We start from the raw sequence: 16,760 nt of genomic DNA on the forward strand, positions 1-16,760 counted from the left end.
AGTAATAAAATTGAGCATAATTTAATTTCTGCTAAATTACGAAAAACTGAAAGTTTTAGTAGAAAAACTACACTTTAATTTAAGCGCTAATTTTTTGATAGTTAGCATTTCACTAGTTTGAATTTTTTTAAAGAAATTTTCATATAATACCACTTAAATGTGGACAGCGAAAAATATTCTTAAACTGTAACGCTATATAATAAGTTTTTTCTGAATAACAACCGACTCAATTTATTTAAGCGCTGAAAATGCTGTAGTACCTATACGAAGTAAAAATTTAAAAAAAATTGAACAAAAGAATTATATTTTATGTATTGTTAAATAAGTATATTAGGTATATTGGTATCATATTGTGACGTCTAAATATTGGCCACACTGCGAGCACAGGCTGTAGTTCTAGCAGATGTGGATTTAGTCCGATATTGCTCCCCGCAGGACTCGGCTTGGCGACGAATTTTAACCCGTGTTTCCTGATTGGACCATGAGCTTCGCTTGTTTCAATTCACCCCGCTTTATTTCCTTCGCTGCGCGCGTGTATTCCTGGTTCTTTTCATGCGAACACAAATCCGGGTTACATTTTTTTTTTTTCCTTCCTCGAAGGAAAGATGTGTGAAAGAAACTTTTTTCTCAACCCTTTTCGTTTTGGCACAAATTCGCTCGCAGAGTTTTCGCGGATCAAAAAAAAAAGCGTGAAGATTAACTTGTGGTTTCTTCTTCTCTCTCTTTTCTCCCCTTCACCACAGCTGCTCCTTCTACTTCTTCTCGACATATATTTTTCTTCTCTCTTTTTTTTCTTTTCCTGCGGCAGGCTTGCACAGTACAGAACGCGAAGTAGGCAAGTAGCGAGCGGGGAACGGAGGTCTTTTGAAATCGCGTCTCGTTCAAGGAGACGCAAAAGAAGAAGAACGTGTCGAGGGAGCGAAGAGGAAGGGTTGGAAACCGGCGGATTAATTAGTAACGAAATGATGTTTGAAAGGAAGATCTTCGCGAGGTGAAAGGTTCCGTCGATGAGCGCCGAGGGAGGGGTTGGGGGGGGGGGGGGAATCTCGTCTCGAGCGTCGCGAGTAAAGAACAGTAACCGTGCCCCGTTGAACGAGACCTTGATGTTTTCTTTCCTGTCCTCAACCCCCCCCCCCCCCCCCTCCAACTCAACGCGCTCTACCCCCCACAAACTCAGTTCGAACCATGTCTCCGGCGTCGATAACCACCCCATCTGTCGGTTTGTATTAATGTCCTCCCTCCCGCGATGGCGGGCACGTGTTTGCCCTAGACGAACAATCCCGTCGGAATGTTCGCCCTCGCTGCTGCACCCCCGCTCAGTACAAACACGAGCCTTCAGCGAGTCCCGTCGCCTCTTCTTCGGGCGGAACTTGGCGCGGTGTTTGAAGATCAGACAACTTACCCTCCGTCTGTTGCGATCCCCTCCTTCCCATCCCCCCCCCCCCTCACCAGGCCGCCCTCTGAGCGCTGGCACGTCTCATTGCAGCGTCTTTTGAAGTTTGCGGAACTCCAGACCCGTCGCCTCGTCGGACGCTCCGCGGATGTCCCTAGGAGAGTCTATCCTTTGCCGGAATTTGACGAAAGGATTTATCTTCCGCTTGGGGGTTTAATGAGGGGGATATTATTCAGTAATTTATGTCAGGGTTTCCCCCCCCCCCCCCCCCCCAACTTTGCTTGGAGACACTTTCGCCGGTAGAACCCTTCCACCGCCGAGGGGTTCAAATGTTAATTTCGCCTAACCTCCTGAACTTTGTGCGGTAAAAACTTGTAATCCACTTTCCAATATAATTATCTTGTCGCGGAGTTTTTTTATTCATTAAAAAGAGAGTTAGCCTATTAAGAGCATGTGGCGGTAACGCCTGGAGCCGAGTGTAAGGGCGTAGGGCGTTGGCCTTGACGTCAGCGGACTGGGCATTTAACCTGAGTGACGTCGTTACGAGAATAATACGTACTTTCTCTTGGTTATTTCAGTTATTTTATTATTATTATTATTATACCAGGGTTTCTAGCTTCAGGGGAAAATGGAATGGTCAGAGAATTTAAATGAAATGAGAGGACATGGGCTGATTTTGAATCACTACTATTTAGTTTAATGTGTCTTGTCGTTTGCATTTTTGGATTCAGTCTTTGTTGCAGTGCTGTTGTGCCAAGTTTTTTTTTTTTGTTACGTGAGACAAAATTCCATCTGTGATGATGCTTCGGAATATAGTTTCCAGGAGTTTTGTTTCTTTGTAAATAGATTTGTCATGACATTGAATAATATGTGAATACCCACGGTTTTGAATATATTAGTATTAGAAAATAATGCCAAAATTTCTATTGATAGTTTTCCATGGAAATATTACATGTTTTTGTCAGTGAAAAATTTCAAACAAACTCTTTGAGAAGTTGGGGAAAAATTCAGTATTTTTTCCAAGTGTGGATTATCGTGTACACTCAGTATACGTTTCAGTTCTCCCTTCTGTACTCGTACCGTCATGGCTGTTTGATTTGGTATCGTCGGTCGTCCTGCACGTCCATGCTAGTGCCCTTGGTTCGCGCCGGCATCGGTCCCATGAAATCACAGTTGATTCCGACTTGACCCTGCGTCAGGTGTTGGTGAATTTGTGTGTATGCCAAGTTCTGTCTCCTAGCTATTTAACGTGGATTCCTTCTGACGTCGGTACTCAACGTTTCTCTTAACAATTCACGTGACAAACCTGGCCCAAGTGCGTACACTGTAAATTTAACAGAAATGTTCATGTAAAATTTACAGATATTTGTAAATTTGTACATTTACGTGAAGAAAACTGTATCATTACAAAAAAATGTTCTCAGTAATTCTGGGTTTGGATTCTTGCCCGGGCATTTATGCTTTGTGCTGTACCAGTACCTCCAATATTTGAAAGTTATTTGTATACCGTTCCGTGAATAGCTTTCCAGTATTAACTGCGCGCATTAATAACCATAATTAAACATAACAAAGTAACGTTATTTGACTATTCCATTTATTCGTTATGGTTAAAAAAATGCTTGAATGAAACATCAATTCAAATATAAAATTATATTACAATTTTAGTACGAAATACTCAGGATTACCTCGAAAAACGTATGTCATATTTTTAAAAAATAACCATAGCCATTTGTTGTACAGAGGTATTAAATTCTATTTCTGGGAAACTGGTTTTCCAAAGGATTTTTTTTTTTTTTGTAAAAGTACAGAAATAGTTTTCTCTGTAAAGGAATTTGTTTTGGGTATTGTTTAAATTGCAGTAAATTTGTAACCACATAACGGTTCACCGAAGAAATGACGTTTAATAAACAAAGAGTTTTTCGAAGTTAAAGGGAACTAGATATTTGTACAATAACTACGATGAATATCGACTTATAAGTTCTGTGTTACGTTGGAAACAGGTTGAAAATACGTTTGGAAAGAAATACTGTGTTTTTTCAGTAGACTTAACACGTTTTTGAATGTTTTCTCAATGTTTCAATATGATTTTTGTCATAGTATGTTCAAATGACTTAAACGCATTACGAAGATCATTATATATTTTGTAAACGGTGTTAACCATTAATTTAAATGAAAATTCCGAGTTTGATTTAATACGCTGATTTGTTGCTAAGAACTCGGTTTTTATTGTCTAGCAAGCACATGTGCTAGACATTTTTTTTGTTGCATTTTAAATATTTCCGGGTTGTCTTAAAAATCAGTTGACTTTTGAGTCATCAGTGAGGGTAACAAACTACAACTGAAATTTATATCGAGCCTGGGCGGATATCTAGGATTTACGATACTTCTCAGTAAAATCGCTTGTAACTTACAGAATGCCGAGTTAAGATTTTAATAAAGAGTTATTTTGAATTGCTGTTTTCAAATAAATTTCTTGTACGTTTCTTGCTATTAAGCTAATGGTCCCTGCAAAATTTAGCGAAATTATTTACCGACAAGTTTGATCAGGCCTAAAATGATTACATGTTCGTATAATTTTTTTACAACTGTTTCACAGATTTATATTTGATACTCTATGAAGGACGGTCTCAACACAAAATTTAAACTGTCCAATCGCCTATTTATTGTAATAGTCTTATTTATACAGTCGAACCATATAGTTGCCTTTGTGCACCATTTAATTTAGGCCTAAAGGCACATCGACAACTACGTCATTATCGCAAAATAATCGGATCACTCATTAGACTGCAATAAGGTTTGCCTTCGCTAGCGATTGTTCCCTTGTAACTGGCGGCCGTCTGCAAGAGAAGACATTGCCCCTTGTTTGTTCGGGCAATTCAGGACGCCTTTGCTTCCGTACCGAATGGCTGTGATTGGTGTTCTGAGAGTATACATGTACCTGAAATAAACCTATAGCCAATCACGAAATACAGACACTGCAAAGTTTTAACATACAGCAGGCCTGGAAATATTTTCACGAGTAGTACATGTCCCCTAATTACAGCCGGTAACGCACTAAAACGCAGGCCAGGGATTTCTGGGTAAGAAATTTGGCAGGAGTGATTTCTAGGGAACCGTGGTGAACCGAAATCAGAAAGGCGAGACCTATATTCCAACTTGGTACTTCTGGAGTGCGAGTCACTGTGACAACTTGTTAAATTTGCAATAGTTAAAAAACCTCTCTAAGTTTTTTCCTTTCTGTTTTCGGTGATATTTGAAAATATTTACTACGTGTCCAAAAAATTTTATGTGTAAAATTTATCCCTCGGTAATGGCATTGGTAGGAGTAATTTCTTGAATGAAACGGAAGTCACATGAAACGGGAATGTGTAACTTCGATGCTGTCATCTGTGGCGAACGGCGCGAACAAAATTTCACAAAGCCAAAAGGAAACTTTATAGAATAACTGTTTTATGTTTGTCGAAAATCACTTCCAAAGCCGTGGTTCAGTATTTTTTAAAGTTTTTTTCCACCATATTGATGACCGGCACCGAGATTAAATATTTATGTTCATTCGACTTCCGTTTCATTCACGAACTTACTTCTACGAAATGTGGTGTTTTTAGAGATAATATGTTTACATAACAAAACCCCGAAGATGCACGCACGTGGATTATTCGGGCGTCTGCCCCGGGGTCTATGAATCTTAGGATTCTCCCGCACAAGTTCTCGGTGCGTGAGTGCTTGTTTGATGCTGAAGATGTCGGTGCGTGCGGCGTCTTTCCTTCCGCACAAAGGAACCCATTTGTAGCGTATTGGTCGTGCAGCGGATTGTTGGGTTGTCGCGGGGGGTGGAGGGGGGGGGACATGGCCCGCTTGTGGATTTGTCTTTCTTACGAAATACGATCCTTTTATTTTTCAACAGGCCCTTTATTGCTTCCTCCTTTTCCTCTCCCACTTCTTCGGATTCCATCTTCGTGCCCTTCGCAGTCGTTGCCGCGAGAGATGTGTATTTCCCTTTGTTCTCCTTTCTCCGTTCATCCGTGTCCGGGTGTATCGTCACGTGGTTCCCGCCATTGTCGGCGTCCATTAGCCGTGTCTTTCTCGTCGCGGAAGAAGAGGCCTACGGGCCGGGGGGAGGTGGAGGAGGAGTTGGCACTGGCACTGGCCTAAGAAGTCGCGGACAGCACTCAGGGCGCCTCTGCAGCGAGGAAGTTATCAGAACTGGCGGATGAACTCCGGAGTCGTAAAATAATCCCTTTCCTTTATCGTGGCCTGGCGGGAAACAGCTAAGGAAAGAAAGAAAAAAGGAGAGGTTCCGTGTGGAACTCTGCTTCTGACGTGAACCATACAGGCCTCCGCGGTGCTGTTGAGGATAAAAAATAAATATATATAAACCTTGTTTTCTAACTTTCAGCAACACTCCCGTTACAGGGGACAGATTCACCCCCCTTCGCCGTTGTTTCCTCCCCTCTTCTTTCTTCTGTTTCTAAATCTTCTTCCATATTATACTTTTTTTATGTCTTCTCAAGGGATGTGCTGCGAGCGTCCGCTTGATTGCGTCTTGCCGTGTTTATTGAAGTGCAATGTGTCACGAAACCGGAAGTTAAAAATAGAAACTGAAATTTTATGTGAGTACAAAAATTTCAAGCGGTTGTGTCTCGTGCTAATATTGTTTTACCACCATGTATTTTGGTTATAAACTTGCAAAAACAGGAGTAATTGGATTAGTTTCTTCTTCAGTGAACTTTTTGTTTCCTAGGTCTATAACAGAGTGTAGTGCCTTGTAATTTGTGCATCGTGACTGCCCAGCTTAGAATCAAAGGTAACATTCGGCGCTAGACGTCTCCGTATCCTTCAGTGTTGCAACAACAAGAACTATCGAAACCAGGCCATCTTCATCTTTCATTCTGCTTCCAATCGTTTCATCATCAAATTTCATTAATACACTTTTAGGTAATTCGCTTTCTTCGTTTTGTTCTCTCTGAAGAGCAGAACACTTTAATTTCTTGACAATTCCTATTGCGCCGTTTAAAAGCCGATCTGAGACCTATATATTTCGCCTTAGCATGATCCAGAATTCTTCAGCCAACTTCAGCTATGATAATAAACCATATCTTGGAACTAAAGTGTTTGGTGGCGTCTTTCCATTAGTGGCTATTTCAAGAGACTCGTCTGCAGCGTTTATGGTGTAAACTCTACGTGTTTTCGCATTTGATGCCATCATGGTATAGTTGTAAGCATCACAATGGGATGCATTCGAACTGCAACTCCGTCAGAAAACTGTTAAAGATATTCTGCGTCGTTCACATAGCAATGGCATCTGGTTGGTAGCAAATTCACCAAATCGCAAATTAACTAACAAAATCGATGAATTCACTGTCGTTTCGTTGGCACATATTTATTGTCAGCTCGCAAAATAAAAAATTATGCCACAAATTAATTTCTGTTGCAAAACAATATAGTTGTAAAAAAAACACCAGTGACCTTCGACTGGAGGCAGTTGCATAATATCACCAAAGAGTAAGATGTTAACTCCGCCAAACAATTTCTCGTTGTTTTGAAATTCATGTAGGCGTAAATGCATAATTCTCACATTATCGTAGAAAACTATTAACTTTCGCCAATAACTAGCCAATTTATATGGCGCCACTTGCATCTCTCTTGTGTAAGCTTCTGTCCAGTCAAACGTTTAAATGGCATGGTGTTGTCTTTTTCGATAGGTAGTAAAAATACGAATGAACAGTCTTTGACAAATATATCTAGGGCAGCAACTCTAGTTAAGAATGTTAACTTCCACAAATTTTGGTTTGAATAATAAATGTGGCTATTTAATGTGGTTTAGTAGCAACTCACATCTTATTCAAATAAGCTTGACGTGGAACTTAACGTTTTAATAGTATTTGAGCATCGAGAAAACGTCACTATCCTACTGACCTAAACTATCTCTGGATGCAAATAAACATGGTTGCAGATTAAGTACCTTTTTGCAAGACACGTGGTACATCTGAAAAAACGTTAATGGCTGTTTGAAATTGTTCAACTCCCAGTATATATTTCTTGAACGGTGCTCTGCGTGTCTTAAATTATTTTATCGTCTGTCCCATATTTTCTGAAGTGACATTAAGCACCCTCTGTGAGGAATAATTAAGTAATGCGCTTAATTGTTGTGATTGCTGTTCATGAGATTCATTGGCTAACCGTTCATGAATATAATTTGAACGATGAGCACTTTCTTCCTTTGATTCGTAGGAAAATCTTTCGCGAATTTGACTAATCCTATGAGCATTTACTTCCTCTGTTTCGCTGGGTCAATCGCCTGCTTATTTAACTAATTCGATGAGCACGGTGTTCAGCATCTATATTTGTTAAATTATCACGTATCAGGGTAAATCGATAGTCTCGAGCTTTCGTTTCTTTATTAATTTAACACATAAACTCTCACACCTAAAAATATATTTTTCGCTCATGTGTACTTTCATTCGTATCTTGTAATATTACTGTTTCTTTTTTTTTTTTCTGAGTGTTTCCGTCTTTCATCTTCAGTTTCAAGTAGCCGTTTTCCTCATTCGATAAGTGTGAGTTTACAAGGTCTACCCGTAACGAAAAATTTAAAAATAAACAATATATTTTTAAATAATATACTTCGAAACTCACAAACTTCACTAAAAAGCAAAAAAAAAATATAGTGTCATACATCAGTTAATACTTATTTGTTTCCGTTTATTATAATTAGGAACTAAATGTTTATTATATAATTTTTAATTGTTTTACAATTTTGAAGTCGGTGCCTAGTATAACATAAAAATTATATACCTTCTTTGATATATACAGCATCCATTATTTATCGCAAACATAAACAATCAACATCCACGAAGACTCAAAGCAATGGCTACAGAGCTAATGACCGGACACTGTCTGGAAACCATGGCAACCACTGCGCCCGCGCTCCTAGCGACAGTTGTTTCCCGACTTGCATTAAAGCTGGTTTTAAACAGTCATGGAAATTTAGTGACTGTCAATAACAATTATAGTGTACTTTTGAATTGAAACTTCTTTGGGCGCTATGTGATCAAAATTCCAATGCCGATAATACAACATTTTCGTGAAACATTCTTTGTGAAACATTTCTAACGCGAACAGGGCAGAGAATAGGTGTTTGGACAACGAGGACATGATAATAGCACTAGTACACATAATTATTTGAGGTTTGAAATGCCAGGGACGTTTCACTTCTATCGCGTTGTACAGAGTAACACGGGCCCTTTTCAAGAAGGGATAGGCGCTTCTAAAAATAATATAAATGCTAGCATAGATTGTTCGTGGTTTCTTGCTGTGGACTGTGCGGAACGAAGCCGGCGAGATCACAGTCTTTCGTTTTACTTTCTTTTTGCTCTGCAGAATGTTCAATTTTACAGCCAGTTAAAATGTTTTTTGAGGCAAGAGGAAGCGTTGTGAAATATTATAGACACTAGAAATGTTTTTATTCCTTTCTCTCTCTCTCTCTCTCTCTCTCTCACTCCCTCTCTCTCACCCTCTCCTTCCGTCTCCGACAGACAGCAACGATACCATTCTCAACTCGTCTTCTTTCCTGAATCTTTTCCGCGCCCAGCGCTCTCTCAGCCATGTTGACAGCTTCTCTCTGTGTCGTTCCTAGCGTTTCCCTCGCCTCTTCGTCCTTGGCACCTGCTACAGTTGCGCTTGTCACTCGCCTTTTCATAGCCTGTCGTCTTAAGTAGCACTTACAGATACACTCTTACAAGTTAATGTAAAAGAAAAATTAGATTCAATCTGTTATTTAATTTGCATGTCACAGATCGAGCGTTATTTCTCAGCATTTCGTATTCTGCTTTCCAGCCGTAAATTAAGAAATGTAGGTACGTCCACCTAATTCTGTGTTGGAATTTTCTACAAAAATAAATCCCTTTGAAGCACACCGGCTAACGAACAAAGTAGTCCTTATAGTTGAAAGATTTTTAATTTGATATTTGATATTTTAATTTTAGATATTATATCGTGCCACCAATATTTTTTTTTGCGTTAATGTTAAAAATAGTATGTTTGCGTTGGCTACAATTTGTAATGGGTGTAACTTTACACAACCTATAACTACTTGTTTATTGCTGACGGTATTTCTTAGAGTAAAAGAATTCACAACCCTAATTTTCGATAATCTGAAGCCAAAACGGATATTTTTCCCGTTTGGTTTACGCATAATAGACTTCAACAAATTATTTCTTGGAAATGTATTCACACTGTTATGAATCTTTATCTCATAATATTCTGTGTATACCGCTAAAAATTCTGAGAATTTTTTTTATCTTAGAAAAACACAGTTGGTTTACATAAATATTATGTCGTCATCCTCAAAGATAAAAAACAAAATAATTTTGCTTTACAGTTTGATAAAAAAATTTTGGCGTTTATAGTTATATGATTTTTTTCCAGGGTATTTTCCAGTTCGTAGCAGCCATATAATGATTATTGTTTATTGCATAGATTCACAATAATTTTCTGTATTATGTTTATCTTAGCTTACTATATTTCACCAATGAAATTGTTTTTAAAAACTTCAACATTCGTTTCAATTTTTTTATATTTATTTTACAATTTTTTTCATTTAGAGTCTCACAAAAAAAAATCACGTTTGGTCAGAGAAAAATTGCATCGCTCGAGTGTGAAATACTAAAAAAAAACCAGATCAGTGTTTGATATCCAAATTCTATACATATAAAAAATTCTCATCAACAAACACGAACTAAATTTAGAAGAAAAACATTTATGTATCTTTTTTTTTTACTTCTAAGTATTACTGTTAATAGCCATTTACAATTAATTATTGTTTCATAATATTGTATTCAATGTACAGGCCTGTTTTATCTCGAACACTATTAGAACATTCGTAGCCTGCTGTTTGCTTTCAAATTCTTTCCTTTTGAAATTTTGTTATGACTGCATTGACTTACAAGTTAACTAATCTATCAGTTTTTTTTTTTTTTTTTTTTTTTTTACTGGTTCTCTGGTGAGTTCAGCTGGGTGCTCAGTGGCCGTGATCGCAATCCCAACCCTCTCCCCTCACCCCTCCTCACCCGGCATGACCCGAGTGTACGATCACTGATCGACGCCCAAGTGTTTTGGAGTGTGGCACCACTGTGAGTGGTGGGATCGGCGGTGTCGTGACCAGGGTGTCCAAAAGGAGAAAAAAAAATATTTCGTACCAATTTAGGCGAGAAAAAAAGTACTAGATTTGAAAAAAAGAGTACTAAATTATATTTTGTCATGGTTTTAACAATTTAGGAAGTTATTATGACATTGCAATGCTATAACTTAAATTATCACACCACACACACATACATTCCATAGTTTTTTTTTTAAATAATTACGCTTGATGATTAAAAATATTGGAGTTACTGTAATATTATTAGGGTAAAGGTGGGGCAGACGGACATGGGGGCAAACGGACAGATCGTAAGAAATTGGAGTAAATTTTAGTGGCTTGAGTTGGTAACACTGATCTGGCTACTCTGAAAGTACCGCGGAAGTGTGTGGTATCGTGTGTTTGTACTGAAACTGTCGTATTTTTAAGTGTAATTGAACAACAGCTCATAACATAACTACAGGTAAGGAAACTTTACGTCATTATTTACATACTATAACTAAGAGCAATGATAAAATAACGATTTACGCTTTTAATACGAACAGGAAAAGGTTTAGCGCGGCAAGGTATGTTTCCGCAGTATTTGGCGCGTCTCTTGTCTGCCCGAGTGATTGCTCCTGCTATCTGCTGGGATTTGAAGGTACTACGTGTGTTGTTACACATGTTGGGGGCAAACGGACATAATTGTTTGGGGGCAAACGGACACTTTGTTTGATATAGTGTAAAATACGTGATAATGAATTTTACTTAAGGGGTGGAGTATAAAAGTGATTAGGGGAATACTTTATGGTTAGCCTATATGCCTATATATGTATATACTCAAACATATTCCAGTGCATTTAAGTAAATAAATGGATAATGTCACGAACAGCATTCGCTTAAAATTCCATAATAGTCAAGATTATGTTAAATTATATTTCCTTAAATTTGAAATGTTGCATTATATGTCAAAGATGTTTTGTTGGCAGCAATGCATAGATTAAAAAAGTATAAAAAATATGTTAAAAACTAATTAAAAATTATATTTTCGAGGAGCATCACGAGTTACCCAAAGCGTGTGTCGGATGCATTACTAAACGACACACTCTGAATTAGAATAAGTAAAATCACATGATAAATTATAAAGTCATTTAACTTGTATTATTCACTCTTTTCGGAGAAAGCTTCCTCTAAATCATTTGTACTCAACCGCCATAATAACCAGTTAACATCAATTGATTTACAGAAGAGAAATTTATATTGGTTCTTGGATTCTGTTTAACTCTACTTGTTTTCATTAAGATTACACCTGTGCAAATAAAATGTGATTGGAACCAGACAAATATTTACACTAAAATATTTCCAATTCTTTCATAAGTGTACTTCCAAAATAAATTGGAGGATTACATAAGCTAACCAGAACCTAATTACTTTGTTTCAGATAAGAGTTTATTGCCATGGTACGAAACAGAGACCGCACCACAGACCGGTGTAGTTGGACCGAAGAAAATATGGCGAGGGATGTGGTGGCTTTTAAAGAGGACAAACTTCCCCTTTCTAAAGCTGCAAAAACTTTTAATGTGCCTCGAAATACATTACGGCGGCGTGTGCTGTCAAATGTGCCGATGCCTAAATTTGGACAACACACAACTTTTAGTGGAGCAGTTGAAAAAGAACTTGTAGTGCACCTTCTTAAACTGGACAGTTTAGGTTATGGGCTGACATTTAAAGAGCTCAGATCTTTGGTTTACCGATTTGCTTTTGCAAATGGACTGAAGCACCCTTTCAACAACGAAACACAAATGGCAGGAAAGGAATGGATTAGGGGCTTTTTAGGACGTCACAAAACTCTCAGTGTCCGTGTATCCGAAGCATTATCATTCGATAGAGCTAGAGGGCTGTCCAAAGAGAGAATATCTCAATTTTATGTCAACTTTTCAAAGTTACTGGACTCTCTGGATCTGTGGAAGAAACCATCTCACATTTTCAATTGTGATGAGAGTGGTCTTCAGCTAATTTACAAACCAAAAAAATTGATCTCACAGCGTGGAAAGAGGGATGTTGTCAGTCAAACTAATTGTGAAAAAGGTGAAACTGTGAGTGTCATGGCTTGTGTTTCTGCAGCTGGCCATTATGTGCCTCCTTTTGTTGTGATGAAAGGACAACGACACAATGACAACTATGAAATTGGAATGCCACCAGGTACAAAGATTGTTATGTCAGAGAGTGGTTCTCAGTTCATAGACCACTTTATTGTTGCCAAACCAGCAGGACCAGTAATTTTGATCCTTGATGGTCACGGATCTCACTGCTCGGATCCCCCAACGATCGAGAAAGCGATAGCGAACGATATATCTTTATTATGTTTACCCCCACACACTACACACAAGCTTCAGCCACTTGATGTGTCTCTCTTCGGCCCCTTAAAGAAATACTACAATGAAGCATGCCGAATTCATTTAAGAAGAAACCCTGGTAAAGGATTAAATAAAGGTGTGTTTGGTGGCATATTTGCTGAAGCGTGGAACAAAGCTGCTACAGTAGGAAATGCTGTTAATGGATTCAAGGCCTGTGGAATTTTTCCTTTCAATCCAAGTAGTCTGCCTGAACATGTTTTCTTGCCAGGAACTGCCCACAGGTCAGACATCGACAATGATGATCTTCAACATTCTGAAGAAGTCGTAGTGGAGGCACAATATGAGGCAGAGGGAATTACACTAAACCAGCTACCAGCATGTATTTCACCTGCATCAATAGCACCCACACCTGAAGGAGGAGTGGCGTCAACATCCACCTCGCGAAGAAACAGTTTCGAAGAGCTGAGCCCAGTTCCTATTAGGTCTACACCTAATGGACAGAGAAGGAAAAGAAAAACTGGCGAATCTCAAATACTTACTGACCCAGACTTAATTCAGAAGCTTAAGGATCAAAAGGCGGCAGCTTCTAAACGCCCCAAAAGAAGTGACTGCAAGAAGACCATGAAGTCCAAACAGCAGAACCATCAAGATATGTGTCAGTCATGCAAAAAAGTGTACCAACAGGATGAGGATTGGGTGCAGTGCCTGCAGTGCAAGTCCTGGTTCCATGTCAAGTGTGTAGATGACGGAAGTGACCCATATTTTGAATGCAATGATTGTATTTCAAACTAATTTTCAAAGGAATCAGATCTGTCCGTATGCCCCACACAGTGTGTCCTTCTGCCCCATAGCTAGGGGCATACGGACGCTAATGTAGTGCTAATTATTGTTAATATTTTTTATGATATAGATTCCAGTTACAGACATTCATTTTCGTATACAAGTGTACCAATGTCTAATACATATACTGTGCATTTATGTTAAAGTTTCAATTACTTTTATGCGAGATTTGCAATATTTTATCCTTATGCTGTCCGTCTGCCCCGCCTTTACCCTATATTAAAGAAAAAAAGTACTAGATCTGAGCGTAAATGTAATAGACAAATGAGCTGCCTTTTCGTTGGCGGTGCTGCCTTTTCGTTGTCGGTGCTTCCAAATGCGCTGCCTTTTCGTTGTCGGTGCTGCCTTTTCGTTGTCGGTGCTGCCTTTTCGCTGTCGGTGCTTCCAAATGCGCTGCCTTTTCGTTGTCGGTGCTGCCTTTTCGTTGGCGGTGCTGTCTTTTCGTTGTCTAAACTAAAAAAAAAAAAAAAAAAAAACTTATTAAAGTACTAGATCTAGTACGAAAGTGCTGACCGTGGACACCTGGGTCGTGACGCCGCGCCTGGCCGGCGGGTGTTTTGCAGACCGGCGAGCGCGGGTACCTGGAGGGGCTCGCCTCGCGCTACGCCGACCAGTTCAACACGCACTACGGCGACGTGCTCGACCACCTGGACGACCTGCGGCGCCGCGAGTGGGACGAGCTGTCGCCGAGGATACGCGTGCTGGGCGGCGGCGGCGGCGGCGGCGGCGGCGGAGGAGGAGGAGCCGCCACCCCCGAGACCCCCGTCGAGCCGCCGCCCGCCGCCCACACCATCGTGGGCCAGCACACTCCGCAGGTACCGCTCCGGCACCTGTTTCATTGCCGGGACGGACACATTCCATTGCCTTTTACTGATTAGGACACAGTCCCCGTGCTATCTTGCCGACAAGCAATGGTGACCTTAGAACTAGCGGGGCCCCGGCCCTTTTGCTTTGCCGAAAAATTAAAAAAAATATATTAATTTTTATTTTTATTTTAAGCCAACATTTAACTTTGATTTCTATTTTAGTTTTGCTAATTTGTCGTAAGGGTTAGTTTTAAAAGTGTTGACGATAAATGTTTGGTTGAAATCGCGTCATATGAGCAAGTAAAAATTTTTATAGGTTTTTCCTTATACGTAATCATGAAAACTTCATTTGAAATCAAAAGCAAAACGTGTTGATTGACCAGCACTTTAGATTACACTTATAACAGTTAATTTATTCCGCTATACATTAATGAGATTATTCCTACAGAACACCCCCCCCCCCCCCCCAAAAAAAAATGAAAATAAAAATTACAAAGACCGGAGCGGGGCCCTGGATGGTGGTCCGGCCCAGGGGTCGCCCCTCCCGACAGGTTTCAAAACATCAGCTCCCGACGTTGTAGCCCAAATTTGTTGTTCTTCGCTCATTCCCCAAGAGAGCTAGCTAAATACTGAATTTGTTTTTTTTCCTGTGGTTACTGTACGTTCCTGAAATTAAATACCCGAGTCAATCAGTCTTCAAATTATTCAATATTCAGATACTTACTAAATTCCCATCTTCAGGTCAGCTTTAGTTTTTAATATTTCATAAGTACCGTTTAATCCACTTTCAGCATTTTATGTGTTTTTAATTTGTAATATTTTTTATGCATTTCTAGTATTTTTTATTTATTTACATATTTGTATTAAAAAAATGTTATCATTCCTTGGTTACTGTTTTCATTTAGGTAAACTTAGTCATGCAAGTTTTGTTTTTACCATCTTTTAACACGTAAATGTAAAACATTTATGTGGTTAAATGAAAGACTAATCAACACATACAATAAGTCAATAGAATATATATATATATATATATATATATATATATATATATATATATATATATATTGCTGCATTCAAGGGATTACTCCTGTTAAAATCAAGTGTATGAACACGGCATCCAAGTGGTTTGGATTTCACTATTATGATTTTGAAGTCCTTACAGTATTTTTACTATGTATATCATTATACACAGAGAAAAAGGTTTGCTTGAATCTAACAAATATTTGATTATGTGTGGCGAAACAAATATTTACTTGGCGGAACAAAATATTTTGTTAGCTTAACCAAGCTCGGTAAGTAACAAAAATGATTTGTTACACCTAACCAAATATACCTACATTTGAGTTGGCAAAATCATTTTGTTGGGTCAGCAGAATCTTTCCTACTACAAAATAGTTGTTTGAATTAACAAAATATATTTATTTCGCCATATATACAAACAACTATTTTGTTGAGACAAACGAACCTTCCTCTCAGTGAAAATATGAAAAAAACATGTTTAATTAATAATGATTACGTGTAATTGACATGTAAGATAATACAAAAACACGTATTAAAATATTTAAAACATTTATATCAAAAGGTTGTAAATCTACGTAGGTTATTGGTGTAACACCTATCCTCGGTGACGAGTAACTAATTTCGTTCTCATGTTGCAAATACACTTAGAATACGAAACTTGGGACACGAAAATTAACGTAGAATTCTTAAAAAAAAAATGCGGGCTTGATAATATATATGCAAATTGTGTTTTCAGCTACGTTTCTGGGTGTGAATCGAACGTAGTTTCCGCCCCCACCGCTAGAATTCGCTGCGTGAGAAGCATTGTCGACTATCGAAACATTAGATTTGCAGACCGAAATTTAAAAACTAGATAACGAAAAAGACTTGAAAAAAAAACTCCTCTTAATTCCTGCTTTGGAAGTCTAGTTGTGCGAAGTGACAGAATGAGCAGAACGATGGAATACCTCTGTGAGTGTGCGATGAATGTTGGGACTGTCTTGTGGTTTGCAATGGTTTGGTGTGACCGCCGCGCGCGCGTCTGCGCAGAGCCACCACGGGCTGACCACGTCGCACTCGCAGCCGATCTACGTGCCGGGCAAGTACTCGCCGTCCAGCTGCCTCAGCGACAAGGAGGAGGACGAGATCTACGGCTTCGGCTACGGGGTCTTCGGCAAGCACATGCTGCAGCGCCAGCAGCAGCACAAGATGATCGTGGCGCCGCACGTCGGCTACCAGAGGTGGGTCGC

The 16,760-nt window shown here is 39.1% G+C and overlaps 1 protein-coding gene across 1 annotated transcript in view; it reads left to right on the forward strand.

Annotated features, from left to right (window-relative positions):
• Positions 1-16,760, forward strand: part of LOC134533431 (uncharacterized) — a 524,041-nt gene that overhangs the window by 254,536 nt on the left and 252,745 nt on the right. The window contains exons 6-7 of the mRNA XM_063370954.1: positions 14,269-14,520; positions 16,561-16,751. Coding sequence (XP_063227024.1) covers positions 14,269-14,520; positions 16,561-16,751 — 443 coding nt within the window. The remainder of the gene's footprint in view (positions 1-14,268; positions 14,521-16,560; positions 16,752-16,760) is intronic.

The sequence above is a fragment of the Bacillus rossius genome, chromosome 6 (assembly GCF_032445375.1).
Source record: "Bacillus rossius redtenbacheri isolate Brsri chromosome 6, Brsri_v3, whole genome shotgun sequence".
In the NCBI taxonomy this organism is placed as follows: Eukaryota; Metazoa; Arthropoda; class Insecta; order Phasmatodea; family Bacillidae; genus Bacillus; species Bacillus rossius.